The sequence below is a fragment of the Euleptes europaea genome, chromosome 8, assembly GCF_029931775.1.
Source record: "Euleptes europaea isolate rEulEur1 chromosome 8, rEulEur1.hap1, whole genome shotgun sequence".
Taxonomy (NCBI): Eukaryota; Metazoa; Chordata; class Lepidosauria; order Squamata; family Sphaerodactylidae; genus Euleptes; species Euleptes europaea.
In genome coordinates, this window is record NC_079319.1 from 10,140,012 (window position 1) to 10,166,999 (window position 26,988).

The following is a 26,988-nucleotide window of genomic DNA, read 5'->3' on the forward strand; positions in this document are numbered from 1 at the left end:
CATTAAAATTCAGTAATGACTGTATCATTACACACTGTACTGTTAGGTTGCGAGATCCCTCTTTGCCACTGGTGGGAGGTTTTTGGGGCAGAGCCTGAGGAGGGCAGGGTTTGGGGAGGGGAGGGACTTCAATGCCATAGAGTCTAATTGATCACAGTTCCGTGATCCAGCCGTTATCTCAAGTTACAGCGAGATTGGGCAACTTCGTTCAGGAACACACAGCCCGGGTAAACATCAGTGTACCCGGAGAATAGGATTGCGCTACAAATGATTAGCGCTTTGTTTGGGCTAGGATCCTAAAAATCCTGGACGTTTCATTTTGGGACTTACAAGTTTCATGTTTTGTAATTGCATACATCATTGCCTTATTGTTTCATCTTATTGTTTCATCCATTTTGTAGATAACATACTTACCAGTTAGCCATCAGTGCTTGTTTTGCTTTTTTAGTACCTGGAGGTTGGCAACCCTATGTACTATGTAAAACTGTGGTTTTGATGCTGTCTAAATACACTTGGTAAAATTTGCTGTTATAAAACCATGGGATTTTTCCTTTGGGTCTTCCTTTGAATGGTTGTAGCTCTGTTGTTAATAGTTCTTAGAACTCCACTCATCTTAACATCACATCTTACAACCCAAGCCTCTGAATGGGTTACTCAGAGTAAAGTTACATTTTAACCATCTGTGGGGCAAAACTAGACGGCTTTCCCCCTGCTGCTTGGGGGCAGATTTATGTTTCCTGTACAAAGCTGCTGTTCCAAGGTAGTGTTGCAAACTCTGGGTCGGGAACAGTTTGCAAGCCTCCAAGTGATGCCTGGAGATCTGCCACTATTATAGTTGACCTCCAAACTACAGAGATCAGTTCATCTGGAGAAAATGGCTGGTTTGGAAGGTGGACTCTATGATTCATCTAGTCCAGCATCCTTTTTTCAACAGTGGCCAGTCAATGTCACAGGCAGGGGCAGGCTCACCTATCAGCTGCTCCCTGGCCTCTGTCAATCTCAAAGGCCCCATTCAGTTCTTATGGCTAATACCCCAAAACAGTTGTATCCATCAATCTCTCCAACCTTCTTTAAATTCATCTCCACCAATGGGCTTCATCACATCTTGTGGCAGTGAGTTCCACCAGTAGTTTGTGCAGTGCTACCTTTTGTCTGCCTCGAATGACTCAGGCTAGCCTGATCTCATCAGATCTCAGAAGCTAAGCAGGGTCAGCCCTGGTTCATACTTGGATGGGAGACCACCAGTGCAGCCAGGGTGCTAATCAGGGTCAGGCAATAGCAAACCACCTCTGTTCATCTCTTGCCTTGAAAACCCTGCGAGGTCACCATAAGCCAGATGCAACTGGTCACAATTTTCCCCACCACATATATATAATTGACTCACTTCTAGTTATATGGGAGAAGAAATTATCACTCTCATTTCCTTTCTCTCTCTCCCATTCATAATTGTCTATCACATTAATTCTCAGAGCATTTATCTTCTAAATAATAAAGTTTAAGTTACTTTAGCCACACCTATCTCTGTATCAAGTACATTTTTAACCCACCATCCCTTTCCAGCAGTTCACATGAACATATGAAGCTGCCTTCTACTGAACCAGACCCTTGGTCCATCAAAGTCATTATTGCCTACTCAGACTGGCAGCGGCTCTCCAGGGTCTCTGGCTGAGGTCTTTCACATCACCTGCTTACCTAGTCCCTTTAACTGGAGATGCCGGGGATTGAACCTGGGACCTTCTGCATGCCAAGCAGATGCTCTACCACTGAGCCACAGCCATACATAGTTTTTCCAGCTTCATTTGTTTGGAAGAGGTGCTTAGGTGCTTGTAGTGAATTGGACTTCAAAGCACATGACTTTGGCTAAATCGTTAGGGTTGTCCGGTCCCCTCTGGCCACCGGTGGGGGATGCGGGGGTAGGGTTGCCAGATCCAGGTTGGGAAACTCCTAGAGATTTGGGGATGGAGCCTGGGGGGGACAAGGACCTCAGTGGGGTACAATGCCACAGAGTCTACCCTCCAAAGCATCCATTTTCTCCAGTGGAAGTGACATCTGTAGTCTTTAGATGAGCTGTAACTCCAGGGATCTCCAGGTCCCACCTGGAGGCTGGCATCCCTATGAATCGTACCTGTCGATTGTGTTTTCATTTCTCATTTCTTCTTTCTCTCTTACTTTCCTGCTCTGCTCCTTGAAGGACAAGGCATCACTGTGGAGTGGATGGAACGAAAGAGCTCCATGCTTTTCAGACACTTGGAAGTCTGGATTTCTTATGCAACGGAGAAAGGGGGGAAATAAATGAAAGAAAACTCTGACCAGGTCCTCGTTTAAAGGTTCTGACTCACCAGTTGCTGGACAGGCCGCTGGAAAGTTTTAAGCTCTCCTGGCAGTTTCAGACGCTCAGAATGGAGGGGGCGGATTGTTCATTGAGAGGCAGCTGCGTTGGTTAGCGTTGGCTCTGGCCGGGATTTTGTGAATGATTCTTGGGCCCCTTGCTAGCTCAAGGAATGAACTGGAAAGCAATGAGAAAGGCTTAACCCTAATTTTGCCTGTGGAGGCAAATGGCAGATTTAGGGGGGAAGGATAATTTTCACTGAGAATATGGCATTCCGCTTATGGTGACCCCAGAGGGTTTTCAAGGCAAGATACATTCAGAGGTGCCTGCCTCTGCATAGCAACCCTAGACTTCCTTGGTGGTCTGAGGTCTCTCATCTAATTCCTAATCAAGGCCGACCCTGGTTGCCTTTAGAGATCTTGTGAGATCAGGCTAGCCTGGGCTATCCAGCTCAGGTCCTGGTTAGTACTTGGATGGAGACCTCCAAGGAAGTCCAGGGTTGCTATGCAGAAGCAGGCAATGGCAAACCACCTCCATTCATCTCTTGCCTTGAAAACCCTTCAGGGTCAGCTGTGATGCGACGACACTTTCTACCACCACTGTATCCTCAGCATTCAGTTGATGTAACAAAGTCATGTGCTGTCAGGGAGAGGCTGTGGCTCAGTGGTAGAGCCTCTGCTTGGCATGCAGAAGGTCCCAGGTTCAATCTCCGGCATCTCCAGTTAAAGGGACTAGGCAAGTAGGTGATGTGAAAGTCCTCTCTCTGCCTGAGACCCTGGAGAGCCGCTGCCGGTCTGAGTAGATAATACTGACTTTGATGGGCCCAGGGTCTGATTCAGTATAAGGCAACTTCATGTGTTCATGAGTCTTCTTCCAAAGCAAAGGTTTGGGTCAGTGCCGAAACGCAGGGGATTCTTTTCTAGAATGTGCAGTGTTTGATGTATGAAGAAACAGGCTGACTCTCTCACAAAATAGCAAGAACAACAACAACAAAAATGCGTCCTCTTTTCCCCCCAGTGCTGTTGGTGGTCATAATTCCACTCAGATGAACCATAGATTGAAGAATGTCTCCAATGTACTCAAAAGGAAACAAACCGGCTGTTTCTCTTTGTACCACTCACAATGCCGGCCTTTTGATCCTCGCAGACTTTTCGCTTCCACAAACAGATTTACTGAGGCTGTTGTGCACAGGGGAGAAAGTCGCACCATTCAGCTGTCTTGCTTTCTTTGAAGCCTTTTTCCAAAAAAAAGATGCTACCTCGGTTATTATTTTAGAAAGGAGAACGGTCGGCTTGCCTGCATCAGGTGAGATGCCGGGATGTCATAGATGTGACAAAGATCAGGTACCTAGGAATCCTAGGAAGTGCACACTGCAGGCCCTTGCTGCTTCATTTGCCTCGGGGCTGTGCAGGGGAATGAGAAAGGATTTAACCTTTTAATCCCCAAGCCAGCATGATATAGTGGTTAAGAGCGATGGACTCTAATCTGGAGAACTGGGTTTGATTCCCTGCTCCTCCACGTGAAGCCTGTTGGATGACCTTGGGCTAGTCACAGTTCCCTCAGAACTCTCTCAGCCCCATCTATCTCACAAGGTGTCTGTTGTGGGGAGGGGAAGGGAAGGCGACTGTAAGCCGGTTTGGGACTCCCTAAAGGTAGAGAAAATCAGCATATAAAAATCAATTCTTCTTCAAGTGGATTTGTTATTCAAAACTGGCTCCACACTTTGCTACTGCCATTTTAAAGAGGGAGAAAACGTGCCATTTATGTCTTTTTTCCTCTTTACAATGTGAATGGCAAATGGTAATGCCTCTAGCAGAGGTATTTCTAGCAGGAAGTTAGGCCACATCTGGCTAGTAGCAGCTAAATAAGATTTTGGGGGTGGAGTCTGGGGAGAGTGGGGCTTGGGGAGGGGAGGGACTTCAGCAGGGTACAATGCCATAGAGTCCACCCTCTAAAGGAGGGTGAGCCAGCATGGTGTAGTGGTTAAGAGGGGTAGACTAAGATCTGGAGAACCGGGTTTGATTCCCCACTCCTCCACAGACTCTAATCTGGTGAACCGGATTGGTTTCCTCGCACCTCCACATGAAGCCAGCCGGGTGACCTTGGGCCAGTCACGGTTCTCTTAGAGCTCTCTCAGCCCCACCTACCTCCCAGGGTGTCTGTTGTGGGGAGGGGAAGGGAAGGTGATTGTAAGCCGGTTTGATTCTTCCTTAAGTGGTAGAGATAGTCAGCATATAAAAAACCAACTCTTCTTCTCTCTTCTCTCAACTCTAAGGCAGCCATCTTCTCCAGAAGAACTGATCTCTATTGTCTGGAGATCAGCTGAAATAGGAGGAGAGGCTGGCAACCCTACTGAGAGTGTGTGCAACTGTTACGCTGGTTTCTGGATGAGACTGTAATGCTGGAGCCATTTGGTATGCTGACCTTACAGCCTATTTCACTGGCAGAGAAGAAGACAGGGGGGCTGAAGACGGGAAAAACAACATTTGGTTTATAGGCCTGCCAATGTGAGGGGGTGTAAGAAACAAATCTCCCCCGAACAGTTTTTGCAGCTTTATTGAATGCTGTTTTCATACAACTAAACAGAGCAGAATATGGACAAAGAAGCAAAAACAGTTGTCAGATAGATCGCTGTGTTACTGTAGTATTGTTACTTTGAGTTTTTGTCGTCACAAAGGCCATTTCAACAACAGGCAAGATTCAAAAAATGTTTTCGCTCAACTGTACTTCCTTCCACTGTACCAATTTAACAGTTGCTGAATCTATGTTTTCTATCATGTGTACAGGTCACTAATATCTACCAAACCTGCCACTATTACTGGTGGCCCCCTGCCAAATAGTCCTATTTTTGAAGGCACAACATAGTCAGAAACTAGATCTGAATTTTCTGGCACAACCTGAATTTTTATCGTTTTGATGCTATAAGAGCAATTTGTTAAAAAAAAAAAGGACTAAATTATACAATGGGCTGTAATCCCAATCACACTTTCAAGGAAGTAACTCCCACTAAACTCAGTTCAGCTATAAATGAGAAAATGTGAATTATGAAGTCATGAGGAATTACATCTTTTGAAGTTCGCGTTTCCAAAAGGTTTCAGAAGCTTGTGCCTCCAAGCCCAGTGGAAAGCGGTCGTGGGTTTGCTTACTCATGACCCTTCTCCAAACTCTGTTGAATAAAACAAGCTTTCCCTTCTGTCAGATTTCGAAAGGCCTGCAATTGTGCTGGCAAGGAGGGCTCGACTATTATCACGTAGCTTTCTGAGAAATAATGTTGTGCATTTTGAGGATTTTCGGTTCAAAGTGCAAGATCCCCTGTGCTGGATTCCCACAGATCTGTTCTGCTACCAGAGGTGATTACCCTCCGTGGAAGGAGCCGTCTCCTGACACGTTGCACTTTTTAAAAAAACTGTGCCTGTTTTTGCATGAAGGCAAAACTTGAAATTACAGTAATCTGCAAAGATAGGGAGCGGAGATATGATGCAGCTAGCAAGGGGGTGTTGGTCGCTCTGTTGTGGAATGGCCAAGCAGTCCAAAAGAGACTTAAGTGAAATGTTTTATTTGCTGTAGGCTGCCTTTTCTTCCGCTGGCTTTGTCTGAGCGGTGTTAAGAACAGGTTCCGCAGCCAACTGGTCGCTCGCTTCCCTGGAGATTGGCCGATCTCTTCCGCCTGAAATCACAATGCAAAAAAACACCACCACCACATCGGTTAACAAGAAGCACAGACCGCAATAATTCCTTGCTGAGGTAATAAACTCCTCTCCAATATGCTCCGCGAATTATCCCTTCAAGTTAATCTCTTAGGCAGCTGTCTGAGAACGCTCTGTGGCTGGTTTGTTGTCGTTTAATCGCCTGCCCACAGACGGCATCGCAGAAGGGATACATCACTGGATGCCGGTTCCATTGTCTGTGCATGGGCTCACTATAGATGCCAAGCAAAACGTGGCTGCAGTCATTGGGTAAAGCACGGTTTCAGAATACCTACATCCAAGTTTGCCTCATCGAGAACATACTGCCTAGAAGAACTCTCTTGGTTCGAAAGCTTTCGAGACTTTTTAAAAACAGTTGCTGGCTTTTAGGGACGCAAGCTGACGCATTCCTTTCAACATGAGAACTAACTAAGGTGTAGTCCATGTTGAATACTGATGAAGATATCCATCGAAACAGGGGGATTACTGGATCTCTGTTGTGATGTGAGGGGCTCACTGGAACCACGTTGCTTATTGAGGAAAGTCCATTGATGGATCTTTGTACCGTGAATCAAAGTCCAGCATCTACACATTTCACTCTGGGGAGATCATAATATATGGTATTTTTGAGATCTCAAGGAGTACTACAGAACATTGTCTGGACATAAGCCTAGCATCTTGTGCTGTGGATATTCCTCTATTCTATTGTTTGTTGCATATTATGTTGACAATATATTATATTGTATATAACAATAAACTACTTTGGTAACATCCAGGAGGTGGCTGGAGATCTCCTGCTATTACAACTGATCTCCAGGTAATAGAAACCAGTTCCCCTGGAGAAAATGGCTGCATTGGCAATTGGACTCTATGGCATTTAAGTCCCTCCCCTCTCCAAACCTGCCCTCCTCAGGCTCCACCCCCAAAATCTCCAGGTATTTGCCAACCTGGAGCTGGTAACCATACCTGGCGGCAGTCAATCAGAAGGGGAATGTGCTAGATATGCTGCCAGGCATCTGGAAACCAGAGGCCCCACAACCAGAGGTCCCCATGTGTGGCTGCCACAAAAGGATGAAACAACCCCGGAGCTTCCCACAGTGGGGGTGGGGGAGAGAAAGGGCACACTAAAATGTTCATCTTCAAGTACTGGAAGGGCTGTCACAGAGAGGATGGTGTGGAGTTGTTTTCTGTTGCCCCAGAAGGTTGGACCAGAACCAACGGGTTGAAATTAAGTCAAAAGAGTTTCTGTCTAGACAGCCTGTTTGGTGTGGGGTTTTTTTTGCCATCTAGGCATGGAGCAGGGGTCACTGGGGGTGTGGGGGGGAGGTAATTGTGAAATTTATGCATTGTGCAGGAGGTTGGACTAGATGACCCTGGAAGTCCCATCTCTATGATTCTATGCCCTGTGAATTCCCTCCCACCCATCAAGAGATGGACTGTGTCATATAACTTCATGTCTTAAAACGAGAAATGACACATTCTTTGTCCACATTGTCACATGGCAAGGATTGGGCATAGTGATCATACTTACAGCCAGTAGAAGTCTTGAGTGTCTTGACATAATCAGACCAGAACGAACATTCGGCTTTTTTCAGCCCTTTACGGTTCTTTAGAGAAGCAGTGAATTCCTTATAATTCTCTCCACCGGCGTCTGCTTGGAATATAGGCCAAGGTGATGCAAGACCAGTCGTTTTTCTTGAGAATTTATAAGGGTTGTTTGGGTTTCTGCAGAAAGGAACAGGAAGACCTGTAGCATCAACAGCTATTGCAAACATGACCCAGACATCGGGACCCAGACATCGGGAGCCACAAACATCCTTCATTGCAATATTGCCATTGACTGGACTGGGCAAGGAGAGGGATTCCCAATTTGAGTTTGTGAGGCTTGGTTTCAAAGCCCATGCAATTGAAAGGCAGTGGTTTGCACCATAAAACTTTTTGTTTTGCTTTAAAACAGGATTAGACTTGGAGGACAGACCTATGAATAGTTATGAGCTGTGACAGCTAACTGGCACTTCCAAGTACAGTGACAGAATACTGTAAAATACCAACTGCTGGGACCTATTTGTGACCTTCCAGACAGATCCAGTGAGCTGTTCTGTTTTGTTTTGAAAGAGTATGGTGCTTTAGATCAATTTCTGGTCTGTTCCAGCTAAGACTCTGATCTTCTGTTAAACATGGGCCATTTATGCAGGGTCGATTTTAATGCTTGCTCAAAGCTCCTTTTTTACATCCAGCCTTTTAAATGCCTGTTCACGGTCCCAATGCAAGAGGAGAAAGTCAAACAAATTCCACTCCCCCACACACACATTCACCTGCTCCTTAGTTTGCCTAGCCATTAGCAATCATCATTTGCATAGTTAACCCTCGTATGTGATTGTTCATGCTTCCTTGAGTGGATGCTTCGAGGCGGGGATGGAGCAAATAAAAAAGGTTGCATTAAAGGGGCTCTTAGGAAATGTGAAGCAGGTACGTGCCGGCTTCGCAGTGACTTCTAGAATAACGGTTCAGCATGAGGAACTCAAAAAAAATATGCGGGGCATTTCAGCCTGGAACATGCTGCTAATTACCAAGCATAAATGGCCATGGACATGATCATTGAGAGGTAGAAAGTGCTGTCAAGTTGCAACAAGCTTACGGCTACCCCTCATGGGGTTTTCAAGGCACAAGATATTCAGAGGTGGCTGCCTTTGCCTGCCTCTGCCTAGCAACCATGGACTTTCTTGGTGGTCTCCCATCCAAGTACTAACCAAGGCTGAACCTACTTAGCTTAAACATTCTGGGGAGACTGGGCTATCCTGTGCCATCCAGCTCTGCACAGTACTCACTGCTTTATAATCAGTTTCCCCACCTTTTTACCAAGGCCTTCAGGAGTTTCCCAGATGGGGAGCAGAGGTTGACAGAGTTTGCCCCAAGGGTGACTTGCAAGTCTGCACCGGTTCAAACTCCAGCATGATCAGCCACCAGATCATGCTGCCCTCCAGGAGACGTCAGGCTGGGCCAGCATGACCTGGGTCATGCTGAATCAGGCTGTAAAGTAAGCTGAAAGGCCCTATTAACATCTCTCTTGACATTTTTATGAAAAGTGGTGTCCAAATTAGGCAAATCAGTGGCAAAGAATAAAAGGCAGGGTCTCATTCTTAGCCTAGGCTGCAATAAAAAACCAAGCCAAACTGGCGCCCCGAAAAGAAGAAGAGTTGGTTTTTATGTGCCGACTTCCTCTACCACTTAAGGAAGAATCAAACTGGTTTACAATCACCTTCCCTTACCCTCCCCACAACAGACATCCTGTGAGGTAGGTGGGACTGAGTTAGGAGAGAACTGTGACTAGCCCAAAGTCACCCAGATGGCTTCATGTGTAGGAGTGGGGAAAGCAATGCTTTCAATGGTAGGAAGGTTGGCTGGGCTCCTCCATAGAGAAGCATAGCGAAGTTCACAATAGAGAATCTGACCATGGCCACTTCCCTATTTTTCTCTGTGGAGGAGGACGGGGCGACCCCTTCCAGACCCTATAAAACCGGACCCCCAGACCCAAACTTCACCAAACTTGGGGGTTCATGCAAAGAGAGTCCCTTGCAGCCATACTGCAAGTTTGGGAGCTCTACCTCAAAAAATGCCCCCCAGGAGCTTTGAAAAAATCCCCATAGGTTCAAATGCCCAATTCTTTTCAGGAAACCCGAAAATCAGCCGAATTCTCATATTTACCGGTAGGGAAATTCGGATTATTTTGAGTTTCCTGAAAAAATTCAGGGCCCAATAAACCCGAACCTGAAATTTGCATGATGGTGAGAATTCGGGAAATTTGGATTTTCCAAACTCTCGCAAGATGGCAAGTTTGTGAAACCCTGCAAACCATGTATGGCTTGCTATGCTGTGTACAAAGATGTCCCGGGAGGCTGAAGAAGGGAATAGTGTTAATCACCCCAGGCATGGGCAATGGACAGAGAAAGAAGGGCCAAGATGGGACAATTGCTGGATCAAAACAAAAGCTATGTGGAACAGATTTTGAACCAAGAAGAAGAAGAGTTAGTTTTTTTACCCCGATGTTCTCTACCTTTAAGGAGACTCAAATTGGCTTACCATCACCTTCCCCTTCCCTCCCCACAACAGACACCTTGTGAGGTAGGTGGGGCTAAGAGAGTTCAGAGAGAACTGTACCTGGCCCAAGGTTACCCAGCAGGCTTCATGTGGAGGAGAAGGGAGTCAAGCCCGGTTCTCCAGATTTCAGTCCGTCGCTCTTAACCGTGCTCGCCCTCCAGCAAGAAGGGGCGAAAACGCACGGTCCATGAGAAGTTCTCTCAGGCACGCAAACCTTACTTTAGGATTACAACACACCAACAACCAGTTAATACTCACCCAGATCTTATAAAGTTGGCCAGGTACTGCATTATGGACAACGAAAGTGTCTTTTCTTCCAGAGTGTATCGGTTTTCATATTGGGGATGGAAGGGCAGCCCAAAGAAGTACTGAATGTCTGGCAAGAGCTCCTGACTTGAACTAAAAACAAAACAAACAAAACAACAAAAAATTGAGAAAGAAGCTATTTAATGGCTTTATTGGGGTGCTTATTCGGGCAGGGGAAAGAAAATTGGTTGCTTAGAACTGTAGCCATATAATTATGGGGAACAGATTTTATCAGAAGTCTTCAGGAAGTTCATAAAAGAAAAGGGTGAAATAAATGCTACAGGTGTGGCCACATATGAGAATGTGCGCATGGAAATATTTTGCAAAATGTTTGGTCGGCATTGATCTACGATAAAATCCACCGTAGTTAATTCCAGGGCAGGGTAATGGTTAATCCATTCCCCAGATAATCTGTCAGCCAGACCTACATTCTGACACCCCATCTTAATGATTCACTTCCCATTTAACGGCCATTGGCATTTCCCCTCCCTTTTCCCAAAGATTTGTTTCCTCCAAAAGTTTAATCAATTCCTCCCAGACTAGATGTATGGAGATGTCAACAGCTTTAACTGGGGGGAAGGTAGTTGAAGAAACTTTCCACCTTACGGGCAAGAAACCATGACAGAATAGCCTTGAGGGAGCTTATGATCTCAGGCAGAGGAAGGCCAGTCCCAACTGGAGATGGCAGGGGTAGAACCTGGAATCCTTTGCATGCTATGTGCTCTGCAATGGCTTCTCCCAGTCAAGAAGAAGAAGAAAAAAAAAACAGTTTCACAACCCTATATCCCCTAAAGAATAAAAATATACTTTCACATGCATATTTTCCCATAAAATGCAAGACAACTTTGGTCTTCCTGTGCGTGGTCCCATCCTAAAACCTCGATAACACTTGGCATCTAGAGTGAATTATTTTCCAGCAATTCACCAAAGAGACCTGGGAGGGGGGAAAACTTTAAAGCATATTTTTTAAATCTCTGAATGTTTGCATAAAGATTAAGCTGGATCAGCGCTCAGTCATTCAGCCTTAACAATAATGTGGTTAGGTTTTTTTTCCCTACATTACAGCAAGGTTTGTCATAAACAGAGGGCTTAAAGGAGACACTGGGTGCAGAGGAGGAGGCTCCTGTCTGCCATACCATTAAGATTTCAATATACAGGGTTGCCAGCCTCCTGGCGGCAAATCTCCCGCTATTGCAATTGATCTCCAGACTACAGAGAGCCATTCCCCTGGAGAAAATGGCTGCTTTGGAAGGTGGACTCTATGGCATTATACCCAGCTGAGGTCCCTCCCCTCCCCAAACTCCACCTCCCCAGGCTATACCCCCAAAATGTCCTCGTATTTCCCAACCCAGACCTGGCAACCATAGAATCATAGTGTTGGAAGGGACCACCAGGCACAAGGCAGGAAATTCACAACTACTCCCTCTCATCATCTGCCTAAGGTCATAGAATCAGCATTGCTGACAGATGGCCATCTAGTCTCTTCTTGAAAACCTCCCGGGAAGGACAGCTCACCACCTCCCGAGGAAGCAAGTTCCACTGAGGAACCGCTACCAATATAACACTGCAGCAAAACCACGGCAGCAACAGTGATATCAGGAGAAATGACTTGCAGGATCAGACCAAAGTCCCTCCTGTTTCCATCAGTGGCTAGCCTGATGGAACCAGGAAGCCCATACAGATGACCCTGCCTTATACTGTGTCAAACCGCTAGTCCAGGGGTGTCGAACTCAATTGTTATGAGGGCCAAATATGACATAAATGTCACTTGGTCAGGCCGGGCCATAACTCACCACCCCAGATCGAGAGTGGGGGTGTGTGTGTCTGCCTCGGCTGGCTCGTGGGCCAGATAACAGCCCCTAAGGGGCCGGATCCAGCCCGAAGGCCTTATGTTTGACAGCCCTGTGCTAGTCTATCAAGAGCAGTGTTGCCTATTCTGACGGGCAGAGGCTCTCCGGGGTCTCAGCCAGAAGTCTTCCATATCACTTCCCGGCATGGATCCCACCCATGACCTACCACTCCAGAAGCAAAGCATTTTAAGAACAAAAAACCAAAAAAATGGAGCAATCCGAAAGCTGGGAGAGAAATCCAAGCCTTGGTTTTATAAAGACTTTCTTCTGCTCGGAAAGAGCTCCAAGGAAGTAGGAAGCATTTGAATCCCTGCCTCTTTACAAGCTTCTTTGTATTTGGCTGTGAGAGAAACCAACCTTGTGTACCCTGTGCTTTGCCTTATGCACAGGATTTAACCCGGGCTGAGCTCAGGGGAGAGGGAAGAATCGGGTTAACCGAGGAATGGGAAGTCCCGGGATTTGCGAGGGCTGGCAGTGAGGTCATCGCTAATGAAGGGGAAACCTATGCATAACTCCAAGGAACAATCGAGACAGACCGGGGTGTGTGTGTGTGAACGTGAGTGAAAGTTCCCATGCATAAACAACCTTAGTTGCTCTCTCTTAGCACCCCATGGAGAATATGTGGGTAATGACATCTTCTAGGCAAAGCAGGAGATTTACAACAGTTCTGCGTGTGAACATTTTTGCACACTTAGGAAAATGACCAGAAGAACACTAAACAAGCACTATTCTTCTCCCTACCACCCAACAGCCTGCAGACATGACTCTTAACATTACTTCACCCCAGGGGTTATTCTCTGGTTATCAAACGTCAGCATTTTCAACGCATGAGAGAGACCTCCCAACCCAAGTTCTTTCCTCCATAAAACGTTTCCAAACCTCATTGTTTAGCATTGCATGATCTCATTTTAAGGCATTCCTCTTCTGAATTTGGCCTTGTGCATACTTTTGGTTTGAATTATTATTTGCTAACAAATCAAACCCATGCAGGGAATGCTAAAGTCTGATAAAAGCTGATGCCATTATTTAAAGACGGCCCAGATACCAGAAAGCGATCATCATTTTTTGGGATGTTTGGTAACATAGCTGAGACAGAATGGAAAGATGTCTGAAACAGATGCCTGATTGCTGCTGCCTTTCCTTTAAAAAAAAAAAGGCTGTGTTCTAAAATAAAACAGCCGTCCCCGTTGTTTCTGGGGTAAACCTGGAACGGGCGTTATTGTGCGTGAATCGCTCCCACCACCACCAGAAGGAAGCTCCTGCTGGTAGCAAGTGGAGACCTGGCAACCCTACATACATCCCATGTCTCTTCTTAATTTTCTTCCATAGATAACAGAAAGGGGCAACACCCAGCACAATAAATAATGCAGAGATGCGGTGGGCACCGCTTGATGGTGACTAGTAGTGGGCTCGGAGGACACTTTTAATAAATTCATTTCTCAGGCTCCAATCTTGCGGCACAACAGTGTGTCCCAGTGCCCAGTATGTGACTTCCTCTCTTATGGATACAAGTTTTGTGCAGTAGGGAATCACACATGAACACATGAAGCTGCCTTATAGTGAACCAGACGCTAGGTCCATCAAGGTAAGTATTGTCTACTCAGCCTGGCAGCAGCTCTCCAGGGTCTCAGGTAGCGGTCTTTCACATCACTCCCTCCCTGAATCTTAGGGTTGCCAACCACCAGGTAGTTGAAGGAAAACCACCAGGTAGTGGCTGGATATCTCCTGCTATTACAACTGATCTCCAGCCGACAGAGATCAGTTCCCCTGAAAAAAATGGCCTCTTTGGCAATAGGACTCTATGGCATTGAAGTCCCTTCCCTCCCCAAACCCCGCCCTCCTCAGGCTCTGCCCCAAAAACCTTACACTGGTAGCAAAGAGGGACCTGGCAACCCTACTGAATCTATTAACTGGAGATGACGGGGATTGAACTTGGGACCTTCTGCATGCCAAGCAGATGCTCTACCACTGAGCCACAGCCCCTCAGGCACAGCAGAAGGGAATGGATGGCATGCACATGAAAGCTTGATGAGAGGGTGATTTTTGTCCTTTAAAAACCTGGAGCACACAAAGGGGACAAGAGACCACATATCCCCCTCCCCCCAGCCCCCCGAGATTCATAAATGTCCAAGAAGAAGGAATTGTTCAAAACAGACCTTGTTATCTAAAAAGGGGCTCCTAGGACAGAAATAGGGGCGTCTTTGTGCTCAGCGACAAAACTATTTAGCAAGGAGGATTACAACGTCTAGCCAATTGCATTACTGTCGATACCCAGAACAGAGAGGCCCGCGAAGGAGGCGATGGGGCCCTTTTAGGGTGTGGATGGGATTTATTTATTATTATTTCGACTTCCTATCTCACTCTCCCTGGCCAAGGCCAGGCTCAGAGCTGATCCACTGATATCCTCTGGGGAAAGCTCTTTCCCTTCTTGCAGCTATTTGCAGTTTTGGCCAAGTTTCCTGGTAACAGATCAAACAAATTGTATGGAGAAGGCAAGCAATCCCCTGAGCTGAATTGGTTTCATAGCCGGGAGGCAGCAGAGGAGGAGGAGGAGGAGGAGGAGGAGGAGGAGGAGGAAGAAGAAGAAGAGGAAGAAGAAGAGTTGGTTTTTATATGCCGACTTTCTCTACCACTTAAAGTAGAATCAAACCGGCTTACAATCACCTTTCCTTCTCCAGAACAGACACCCTGTGAGGTAGGTGCGGCTGAGAGAGCTCTAAGAGAGCTGTGACTAGCCCAAGGTCACCCAGCTGGCTTCATGTGGAGGAGTGGGGAATCAAACCCAGTTCACCAGATTAACGTCCGCCGCTCATGTGGAGGAGTGGGGAATTCAAACCCGGTTCACCAGATCAGAGTCCATCGCTCCAAACCACTGCTCTTAACCACTACACCACACTGGTGTAGGACAGCCTACACTAAGGAGATGTTGCAAGACAAGTGTTGAATCAGCCACTCAGCTGGATTTGGTTTGGATGTCAAGGCCTTTTTGATCCCCAGGTGTATAATAATAAACTTAGCTCTTAATATTCAGTATTTGTAAAAAAAAAAAAAACTTCTTTGCAGTCTCCACTAACTCTTACAACGACCCTGTTGGTGGCTGGAGATCTCCTGCTATTACAACTGATCTCCAGGCAACAGAGATCAGTTTCCCTGTAGAAAATGGCCGCTTTGGCAATTGGACTCTATGGCATTGAAGTCCCTCCCCTCCCCAAACCCCACCCTCCTCAGGCTCCACCTCCAAAATCTCCAGGTATTTCCCAACCTGAAGCTGGCAACCCTGCCCCTACAGGTTAGGTTTGTGTTTATCTCCCCATTGCTGAACAGGGGCAGAGAAAAGCTCGCCTAAAGCTGCCTTGCGAAATTTGTGGCCGAAAGTGAGATTTCAAGAACTGGGTACTACCAGATTCACAGCTTGGTCTCAGCTACGGGAGGCTCTCGTACCTGCGCACATGCAGAGCTAAATTACTTTAGAAATCATTACTGATATTGTAAGCCACTGTCAAGGAGCCCAGTGATGCAGAGTGGTAAACTGCCAGTACTGCAGTCCAAGCTCTGCTCACAACCTGAGTTCGATCCCGATGGAAGTCAGTTTCAGGTAGCCGGCTCAAGGTGGACTCCGCCTTCCATCCTTCCGAGGTCGGTGAAATGAGTACCCGGCTAAAGCGTAGACAACTGGGGAAGGAAGGCAATGGCAAACCACCCCATTAACAAAGTTTGCCTAGTAAACGTCTGGATGTGATGTCACCAGGGTTGCCAACCTCCAGGTAATAGCTGAAGATCTCCTGCTATTACAACTGATCTCCAGCCAATAGAGATCAGTTCACCTGGAGAAAAATGGCCGCTTTGGCAATTGGACCCTATGGCACTGAAGTCCCTCCCCTCTCCAAACCCTGCCCTCCTCAGGCTCCTCCCAAAAAACCTCCCGCCAGTGGCGAAGAGGGACCTGGCAACCCTAGACGTCACCCCATGGGTCAAGAATGACCCGGCACTTGCATAGGGGACGACCTTTACCTTTAAGCAACTTCGAGTTCTCCAAAGGAGAAAGGCAGCTAATACATGTTTTAAATAAATAAATTACCCTGCTTTGTAAGGCAAGGCAAATGGTGAAAAACAGAGTATGACAAACTTGAACAGCTAAGATTAGGGAGACCTCCTGGCCTCGACCCCCGTTCCGTGATGCCGCTCAACAGGGAAAATGGGGGAAATGTGGGGGAGGATTCATCATTTTGCCAACACACGACGTGGCTTCAGTGCTGGCCGTTTCAAGAGCAGGAGCTGCTCGGAGAAGACAGAGAAGCTGGGCATTTATAGAAGCACCTGGAATTCTATTGGCCTCTTGTGTCACCTGCAGGTAACTCGTCCAAGCAGGTAACTGCAATGCTACCTTCTGGCCATCTGTTGTGGTGTCCCTGCAGTACAGAAGCGCCCCCTTCAGGCAAGCTGCCTTAATGGCATAGTGAGTGCCCACTATGAGACTCTCAGATTCGGATGGTGCCGAGTTGTTTTCTGTTGCCCCAGAAGGTTGGACCAGAACCAACGGGTTGAAATTAAATCAAAAGAGTTTCCGTCTAGACATTAGGAAGAACTTTCCAACAGTTAGAGCGGTTCCTCAGTGGAACAGGGTTCCTCGGGAGGTGGTGGGTTCTCCTTCCCTGGAGGTTTATGAAGCAGAGGCTAGATGGCCATCTGTCAGCAAAGCTGATTCTATGACCTTAGGCAGATGATGAGAGGGAGGGCATCTTGGCCATCTTCTGGGCATGGAGTAGGGGTCACCAGGGGTGTGTGGGGGAGGTAGTTGTGAATTTCCTGCATTGTGCAGGGGGTTGGACTAGATGACCCTGGTGGTCCCTTCCAACTCTATGATTCTATCCCTGATCCCTGAGACCTCACAGAACCATAGAATCATAGAATTGGAAGGGACCACCAGGGTCATCAATCCAACCCCCTGGACAATGCTCTAAATGAAATTATCCCAGGACCCTGGTGACTAGCTGAGATTCATCGTGCAGATCAGGTGATGAGAGGGTTAACATGCAAAAGAAGCCGCTTGAAACAGGTGAAGGAAGAAATGGAAAAGCCCAGACTCAGAGCCAAAAATGCTATCTGTGCCAAAAAGGAAGTGGCAATTTGTGAAAGAACTTTTGAATGTCAGCCCAATGTTACCTATATTCAAATAGACCATTGGCTGTGGTTCTCCAAGGTCGCACAGTAGACAGAGGGGATTTCCCAGCCCTGGAATGCATAACCTTTTAAACCGAGATGCAGGGGGTGAAACTTGGGGGATTTTACGCACGCAAAGCATATGCGGATTCATGGGCTCACTGGAATCCCATTGAATAATCCCTCCAACTAGTGAATAATGTGGCATCATTGCTTGGAGCCAGTCAAGTAGGACTGGAAAAAATGTGAGTTATACCGACGTGCTTTCTTTAAGTATTTGAAAGGCTGTCAGTTACAGGAGGGCAGGGAGCTGTTCATGTTGGCGGAAGAAGACAGGACTCACAATAATGGGTTTAAATTACAGGCAGAAAGGTACAAGCTCGATATTAGGGAAAATGGTTTTACAGAATTTTCCAACCGTCAGAGGTTGCCTCAGTCTCCCTGCATGTTTCTGCACATTTTCCCCGCGTCTTCTGGATGCTGGCTAAACACAAATCCAGAAAACGTGGGCAAAACGTGCCAAAATACACGGAGAGAGCGAGGCGACCTCTGAGGGTCAGAAAATGCAATGCAAGAATAATCAAAGGAAAGCCTCGAAGTCGACGGTGGGGTGACCGTGAGGAAACAGCCATGCATAAATGGCCTAAGAGTAGTTCAGCAGTGGAATCAGCCCCCTAAGGAGGTGGTGAGCCCCCCCCCCTCGCTGGCAGTCTGCAATCAAAGGCTGGACAAATACTTGTCAGGGATGCTCTAGGCTGATCCTGCACTGAGAAGGGGGTTGGACTAGATGGCCTGAATGGCCCCTTCCAACTCTATGATTCTATGAATCAATCCACATCATCTTGGCAGGGGGCAGCTCACTTGGGCTCAGCTTTCAATGTATGAACATGCCTCTGTTCTCGAGGAAGGAGATGATGGGGGGGGGAGTTTCCACCTCCCCCTTCCTCCTGCAAAACTGTACATGGGGAAAGGGCATTTCTCTATGAATGCTCCTTTTGCCATGCAACTACACAGTCTTTATCCCTCCAGGTGATTCCCTTTTGTAATGCTACCCAAACCATTGCCAGCCCCCACCCCACCCCCGTCATCAGTGGGGGATGGGTATAGGGTTGCCAGATCTAGGTCAGGAAACTCTTAGAGATTTGGGGGTGGAGCCTGGGGAGGACAGTGGGGTACAGTGCCATACAGTCCACCCTCCAAAGCATCCATTTTGCCCAGGGGGTGAACTGATCTCTGTAGTCTGGAGATGAGCTGTATTCCCAGGGGATCCCCAGGTCCCACCTGGAGGCTGGCAGCCTGACTAGGAATGCATTGACACACTTGGCTGCGAAGCAGGAAAACGGGAACAGCCGCACCGGCTGGGGAGACAGTTGGCTAATCTACAAGTATGCTGAGAATGCGGAGTCAGTCCCAGAGGGGTTAGAGGAAGTGTTTCTGGTTAGAGGACTCAGGAAGGAGCAAGGGAAGAGACGGAAAGGAGGACAGGAGGGATTATCTTGGCTGCTCCTGAGCCTAGTACTATATTTTCACTACTATCCCAGTAGTACTTGTGCATATTTTCCTCAGATGCTCCTGCAGTTTGGCAGGATGCTGAAACAACTTACCTGGGCTTGGATCCAAAGTGATCTGAACAGAACTCAGGCGAACCAATAGAACTTTCTCGCTGCAGCCTCTGCTCTCCCTGTCTAAAATGCTGCCCCCCCCACAAGGAACAATGCAGAGAGCAATGTGGGGGTCTGCAGTGGGAGGGGGGCATCTGAATAAATCCCCTGCCCTGTTGCACTGGTGGAAATAACCGTCTGCCAGCAGAAAAACAACCGACAAGGTTTGGAGTGGAAGGACAAACTTGATGAATTCGCTTTAATGGCCAAGCTTACAAATCGAGTTAACAGGAAACCTTCTGATTTATTCCAAGAGAGATGGAAGCTGTTCTGTCAATATTATTGATTTCATTATGTTTATCTTAAAATGATATTAGCACTTACAGTCTTAAATCACATTGTAAATGTCCACCTGCAATTTTACATACATAGGTATGTCTCGCTGTGTTATTATGTTTATCACAACCCAATTTGGGTTATAACTGAGTTTGTGCATGGGACAGAACTAACAAAGTGGTTCCACAGGGTACGTTTTTTGAGATGGGTAGCTCATTTGTTTGGCTGCATCAAATTTGCTCAGTTCAAAGCAAGCAGAAAAAGTAGTAAATATTTGGGGGCAGCGCTATTAAAACCTCCAGCCTGTTGGTGACCTTGTCAGCGATGTGGAAACTGAGTTATCGTTTATTTGACAAGGTTCATTTCCACACCATTCGGAACGGTTCAGACAACAAATTCTTTATGGAGCACCAGGCGAAAAGAAACTGCCAGAATTTCCATCCTCAGCAACTCGCTGCTACGGCAATGTGATTTTCGGGGGAACTCTGAGAGGTGTTTGAATAATGACACAAAATAAAGTACATGAGACCTGAATTGATAAGGCGCCCCTTTCTTAAGTCAGAGAGCAGAAAAGGTTAAAAACATGAGTAGGGTTGCCAGGTCCCTCTTCGCCACCGCCGGGAGGTTTTTGGGGCAGAGCCTGAGGATGGCGGGGCTTGGGGAGGGGAAAGACTTCAACCCCATAGAGCCCAATGGCCAATGCGGCCATTTTCTCCAGGGGAACTGATCTCTATTGGCCAGAGATCAGTTGTAACAGCAGATCTCCAGCTTTTACCTAGAGGTTGGCAACCCTAAACATGAGCTACACTGCAAAGTTTCACGATGGAAGCAAACAAAGGGGGGATGTCTCTTGGAACCATTGGAAGCACCGCCTACAGTGAAACGTGCAACATGACGCGATTTTTCAGTGACCTTCTCCTCACTCCCGAGAAAAGCAGCCAGTGACGTGATGTGGCAGAATTGAAACTCACAGCACTGTGATAAACACATCTCGTGGCAAGTTTCTGGGGACAGCTTGATCAGCGGATGCTTTTTCTGGGGCTTCAAAAACTTAACCATGAGAATGAGTTTGCATTTGCAATAAGGGTATGCAGTCGAGTGGCAGAGCACACGTTTTGCATGCACAAAGACCCCCAGTTCAATCTGTGACACCTCAGAGCTCAAAGAGATGAGACATTTTGTCCTGTAAATTACATGCAAGTCGCAAGCTTGTGCAGCCTCAATTTGTCTTGGGGCTGTGCAGGGAAGGGAGAGTGGGTTTAACTCACTGTTGCTATTTGAAACTGGCTCCCCAGATCAGCTACTGCCATTTTAAAAGGAAAAACAAAACATGTGTCCCTTAAAGAATCCCTTTCAAATGCTGATAACAATGCAGGAAGCCCAGTTTCGAATCATAATACTGAGTGGAGGTTGAAGAGTTAAACCCCCTCTTCCTTTCCTGCATGGTACCGGGGCAAACTGAGGCTGCCATTTGCATTTTACAGACAGAAAAAGACATGTAATCACCATGTCTGAGCCCTTCGATAGTATCACTGGGAAAGGCCTCGTTCAGCCTAAGAAGAGGAATGGAAGAGTTGGTTTTTCTACCCTGCTTTTCTCTACCTTTAAGGAGTCTCAAAGCAGCTTACAATCGCCTTCCCTTCCCCTCCCCACAACAGGCACCTTTGTGAGGTAGGTGAAGCTGAGAGAGTTCGGAGAGAACTGTGACTGGCCCAAGGTCACCCAGCAGGCTGCATGTGGAGAAGTGGGCAATCGAACCTGGTTCTCCAGATAAGAGTCCACCACTCATGTGAAGGAGTGGAGAATCACACCCGGTTCTCCATATTAGAGTCCGCCGCTCTTAACCACTATGCCATGCTGGCTTCAAAGAACCAATGAACCAATGAACCAATCAGAGGGACTATAAGGACAGCTTCATATTTAAGCAGCAGAAGGGAAATGGATGGAGCATTTAACTGTTTTGCACACTGAAAGTCATAGAAAGGGAAACTCAGAAAGTTTCCTTTTGAGCTTCGTTGTTTTAGCTAAAGCTGCCATTGGTTACTCCGGTCTTCGTTTGATTAAAACCACAATACTGAAACCGGAAGCTGCAACACACCTTGTTCCTTCCTGAGCCCTCTGTTTGAAGCACATAAGCATCTGGATATTGCTAGTTGAAGAAGAAGGAGGAGGAGGAGAGGAAGAGGAAGAGGAAGAAGTTGGTTTTTATATCCCAACCGATTTACAATCTCCTTCCCTTCCTCTCCCCACAACAGACACCTTGTGAGGTAGGTGAGGCTGAGAGAGTTCAGAGAGAACTGTGACTAGCCCAAGGTCACCCAGCATATGTCATATGTAAGAGTGGGGAAAGCAACCTGGTTCACCAGATTAGAGTCCACCACTCATGTGGAGGAGTGGGGAATCGAACCTGGTTCTCCAGATTAGAGTTCGCCTGCTCTTAACCACTGGTAGGTAGCATTGCCAGCTACTGAAATGGCGAAGAAGAAGAAAAACAAAAACAAGAAAACTGGACCCGATACCTCACACAAGCCAATGCAAGATTTTGTGACTGATAACCTCAGGGTTCCAGCCCACAACACAAAGGAGTTCATGTATTAATTGATACTGATCTGTATTTTGAGATCCACCGTCAAGCAGAATTCCATCCATCCTCTTACCTGCTCAAGGAAGAACTCTCTGGGACGTGGTACATGAAGACGTTTCCTTTGCTGCTACCTGCCCAGTGCCTGGCCATCTCTACGGTGGGGCAAATGATGAAGTAGTCCCTGAAAAGCACCAAAGAAAACAAATGTATGACCTACAAAATATTTGCTTGTGACCAGGAATGGTGTTACGTATCTTTATTTCTGAGCCATAAGAACATAAGGCCATGCTAGATCAGACCAAAGTCCACCAAGTCCAGCAGTCTGTTCACACAGTGGCCAACCAGGTGCCTCTAGGAAGCCCACAAACAAGACGACTGCAGCAGCACCATCCTGCCTGTGTTCCACAGCACCTCATATAACAGGCATGCTCTTCTGACACTGGAGAGAATAGGCATGCATCATGACTAGTAGCCATTTTAACTAGTAGCCATGAATAGCCCTCTCCTCCATGAACATGTCCACTCCTCTCTTAAAGCCTTCCAAGTTGGTAGCCATTACCACATGCTGGAGCAGGGGGTTCCACAATTTAACTACGTGTTGTGTGAAGAAATGCTTCCTTTTACCTGCTTTGAATCTCTTGCCCTCCAGCTTTAGCAGATGACCCCGTGTTCTGGTATTATGAGAAAGGGGAAAAAGCTTCTCCCTGTCCATTCTCTCCACACCATGTATAATTTTATAGACTTCTATCATGTCTCCCCTTAGCCAGTATGACAGACAGCAGAACACTGATTTGCAATCTGAGTTCTGGGGGAAATTATTAGTGTTGCTTAAGGAGAATATGGAAGATGGTGGGCAAGCATCTCTGAAAGATGCTTCACCCACCAGTACAGATCTAATGTGCAGCCACAGGAGAAAGTGATGCTTTAAGCGATGCTAGTACTTGATGGTTGGCAACCATATCCCACAGGCCTAGGGTTGCCAACCTACAGGAGGTAACCAACAAAAACAAACATCTCTCTACTGTTACCATAGGTTAGGAAATTAGTACAAGAATATGCTGAGATATCTGCAAAAACAGTTTGTATTGGAAAACCAAACACACAATAACAGCAAGGTGCTATATACAGAAGTGACAAATCACATCAGTGAAGTGCTATGTACATACCGGTAAATTACCATAAGCATATACAGCAATCTAGGCATATATTTTTCGTATCCTAAATGCAGGTAGATATTCAATGGATGTTCATATTACTGAAGAACAAGATGGAATGCTGGGATACGATCGTTTCGGAGTCTTTTTCAGTCCCGCATATTTCACCATAAGTGTATGTGTTCACTTCAATTAAGATTAATAAGTTCCTCATATAGATACATGGTCTTGCTATATTCAATTTTCATAAAGATCTATAGTACAGTAGATATCTCAGCATATTCTTGTACCAACCTACAGGAGGTGGCTGGAGATCACCTGCTATTACAACTGATCTCCAGCTGACAGAGATCAGTTCACCCGCTTTGGCAATTGGGCTCTATGCCATTGAAGTCCCTCTCCTCTCCAAACCCCACCCTCCTCAGGCTCTGCCCCCCAAAATCTCCAGGTATTTCCCAACTTGGAGCTGGCAACCCTACACAGGACCCTGATGTCACTGAGAAGACTATTCCACCAGGCCAAGGCCAGGACCGAAAAAGCCCTGGCCCTTGTCGAGGAAAGCCAAACATTCTTTAAAAAATGGCATTGGGTTAATGGGTAGGGTTGCCAGGTCCCTCTTCTCCTCCGGTGGGAGGTTTTTTTTGGGCGGAGCCTGAGGAGGGCGGGGTTTGGGGAGGGACTTCAATGCCATAGAGTCCGATTGCCAAAACAGCCATTTTCTCCAGGCAAACTGATCTCTATCGGCTGGAGATCAGTGGTAATAGCAGGAGATCTCCAGCTAGTACCTAGAGGTTGGCAACCCTATTCATGGGAATATGAAGTGACACATAACATGTAGCCCCTTGAATCGTGAAGTTCAAATTCAGCCATGCTCACGGGGAGGTCTATGATCAGTCCGGGCCCTCCTCGCTTTCTCTTTGGTAAAATGGGGAAAACTGTGCACTGTCATCACTGACATTTTTCTCCTCTTCCAGTTATAACACAGGCCCTTCCCCAAAAATTCCTGAGAGTTTATTTTAGGCTCTGAAAAGTCTTATTTAGCCGAGACCTCAAAAACCACAGGCTGACTCGATACCCCACGATGTTTGGCAAATATAGTCGGCGGCACCCGCTTCTAAAGCTGCTCCCGCTGTCGGCTGTTATCCTTGAAATCAAGCAGGGAGGGACTGTTAATGAGGAATGAACGTATGATTTGAGATGACAGAGGCTGAAAGGGAGGTTTGAAGTCATAGCCAGGAGAGCTGAAGTTCTGAGCGGCCGGCATAGTGGGAGAAATATTAAATAAGCGAGAGGGGCAGATAACTTACTTTTAAAAGGAGAAGCAGCAATATTTATTTTAAATAGGTGTGCATTAAGTGCCGTCAAATCGCTTCTCACTACGTCACCAACCTCCAGGTGGTGGCTGGAGATCTCCCACTATTACAACTGATCTTAGGGTTGCCAGGTCCCTCTTCGCCTCCAGCGGGAGAGTTTTGGGGCAGAGCCTGAGGAGGGCGGGTTTTGGGGAGGGGAGGGACTCCAATGCCATAGAATCCAATTGCCAAAGCGGCCATTTTCTCCAGGCGAATTGATCTCTGTCGGCTGGAGATCCGTTGTAATAGCAGGAGATCTCCAGCTAGTACCTGGAGGTTATGCCAATAACTCACTCTACTGTAAATAGTAATGATGCAAATAAAACAGTAGTAGGCAAAATTGAATGAGACAATAAGCAATGGATAGCAGGCAGCAAAACAGCGAAGGCTGTAACTATATTACAAAGAAATAAATGTACAAATGAAGCTAAGCAACAAGGGTTACAAAGCAAGGAAATAACAATGTCAAGAAAAAAATCAGCTGGAGTTGCTGATAATAAGTGCAAAAAGATGTATCTCCGTTGCCTGAAGACACATTGATATTGACTAAAATATGACTCTATGTCTTACATGAACTTTTTTGCACTTATTATCAGCAACTCCAGCTGATTTTTTTCTTGACATTGTTATTTCCTTGCTTTGTAACCCCTGTTGCTTAGCTTCATTTGTACATTTATTTCTTTGTAATATAGTTACAGCCTTCGCTGTTTTGCTGCCTGCTATCCATTGCCTATTGTCTCATTCAATTTTGCCTACTACTGTTTTATTTGCATCAGTACCTGGAGGTGGGCAACCCTAACTGATCTCCAGGCGACAGGGATCATTTCCCCTGGAGAAAATGGCCTCTTGGGCAATTGGATATTTTGGGGGCGAAGCCTGAGAAGGGTGGGGTTTGGAGAAGGGAGGGACTTCAATGCCATAGAATCCAATTACCATAGAGTCCAATTACCAAAGCGGCCATTTTCTCCAGGGGAACTGATCTCTATTGGCTGGAGATCAGTTGTAATAGCAGGAGAACTCCAGCCGCCACCTGGAGGTTGGCAACCCTAGCTATGCACAGGTGTGGTGCTTCTAAAGTACAGGGCAAGGCCTGGCTGCATCTCAGCCTCTTTGTTTGCTGAAGAGGCATGTCAGGGCAAAGGAAGCATAGGAGCTGACCTCCTGGAGTGTGGATTCAATGGGGCTTCTTATTATAGGCCCATATAAAACTGGCCAAATTTAAACCTGCACAAAAATACAGGAGCAGCCAATGAAAATTAAAGAAATACTCTTAAACCTCAAGACACAGTGTGCGGGAGTGGCAAATTCACTCCTTCTCGACATTTATATCCCCATCAGAATTTGGCAAAAAGATCATAGGACATAATTAAAAAACAGTCTAAAGTTGTGACATATTTATCCAAGTAGTTTAAAAAAATATTTCCTTTCTTTAAACAGGACATTTTCAGGGAGTAACTGGATTTTACCATAAATACGGGGATGCCGCCTGAAATAGCAGCTCTGTCATTTGTCCTTTCTGTCCTGGTAATTGTGAAAGCTACCTGTCTTCTAATGTTTATCTACATTTTATTCCCAACCACCCTTCCTCCAAGGAATTAAATAGCATACAGATTTTCCTCCCTCAATTTGTCCCCCCAACAATCCTGTGAATAGGGTTGCCAGCCTCCAGGTACTAGTCAAAGATTACAGTTGTAGGCTAAAATTACAACAAAACCAATAAGGCTTATTTACAAAATTAAGTATTGTATGTATAATTTGTTGTCCTGCACTATTACTTCATAATGCAACAAGGCACAAAATCCGAAATGATACAATGCAAAATAAACAAATAAGGTCAACAGATGGAAATATCTTGTTTCCACTTGTATGTGATGATTGCTTCATGGATTATGAAAATTGTCCATAAAAACAGTAGGGTAGGGTAGAACAGGATGCCGGTAACTTTGCCTGTTTCAAATCTTCTTCAGCTACCCCAGAAGAATAATTAAGTTCCAGCGTCTGGACAATTTCTCAGAGCGCTTAGTTATGATTTTAAGGTCTGATTAAAATTTTCAGACCATTCATATAAGTATAGAATGAAGCAACTAATTGAACGAAGTACGCTGGCTTAACCTTTTATAATAGGCTAAGTTTTATCTTCTATGTTTTAACTAACTGTTAAGTAAATTCCGGATTTTTACATAATAGAACATTAATATGACACAAGTAGAATAACTGAACGATATTTTGCAATTATTTTTAACGCAGAAAATGTTTTATAATATATCACAAATGACCAATAATTTTTTATTATTTACAACTGAGTTTATTTTATAATGTTGAATTGTTTTTATAAGTTTAACGCTTTACCCCTTCCTTTTTTTTCCTGTACCCCTCCAACTATATAAATAAAAATCTTATAAAAAAATTTTTTTTCAGACCATTTAGCTGTTGACAAAACATATAATTAATAACAGTAACTACCATCAGTTACCTAATTATATACATATATAAATCTGACATATGTGATCCAATACTTACATAATCGAATAT

At 45.9% G+C, this 26,988-nt stretch overlaps 1 protein-coding gene across 1 annotated transcript in view; it reads right to left on the reverse strand.

The window, feature by feature from the left end:
* Positions 1-5,883: 5,883 nt before the first annotated feature.
* Positions 5,884-26,988, reverse strand: part of TG (thyroglobulin) — a 167,260-nt gene continuing 146,155 nt past the window's right edge. The window contains exons 46-49 of the mRNA XM_056854657.1: positions 22,024-22,131; positions 10,372-10,512; positions 7,547-7,740; positions 5,884-5,996 (exon numbers count right to left, since the gene is read on the reverse strand). Of these exons, the coding sequence (XP_056710635.1) occupies positions 5,884-5,996; positions 7,547-7,740; positions 10,372-10,512; positions 22,024-22,131 (556 nt within the window). The remainder of the gene's footprint in view (positions 5,997-7,546; positions 7,741-10,371; positions 10,513-22,023; positions 22,132-26,988) is intronic.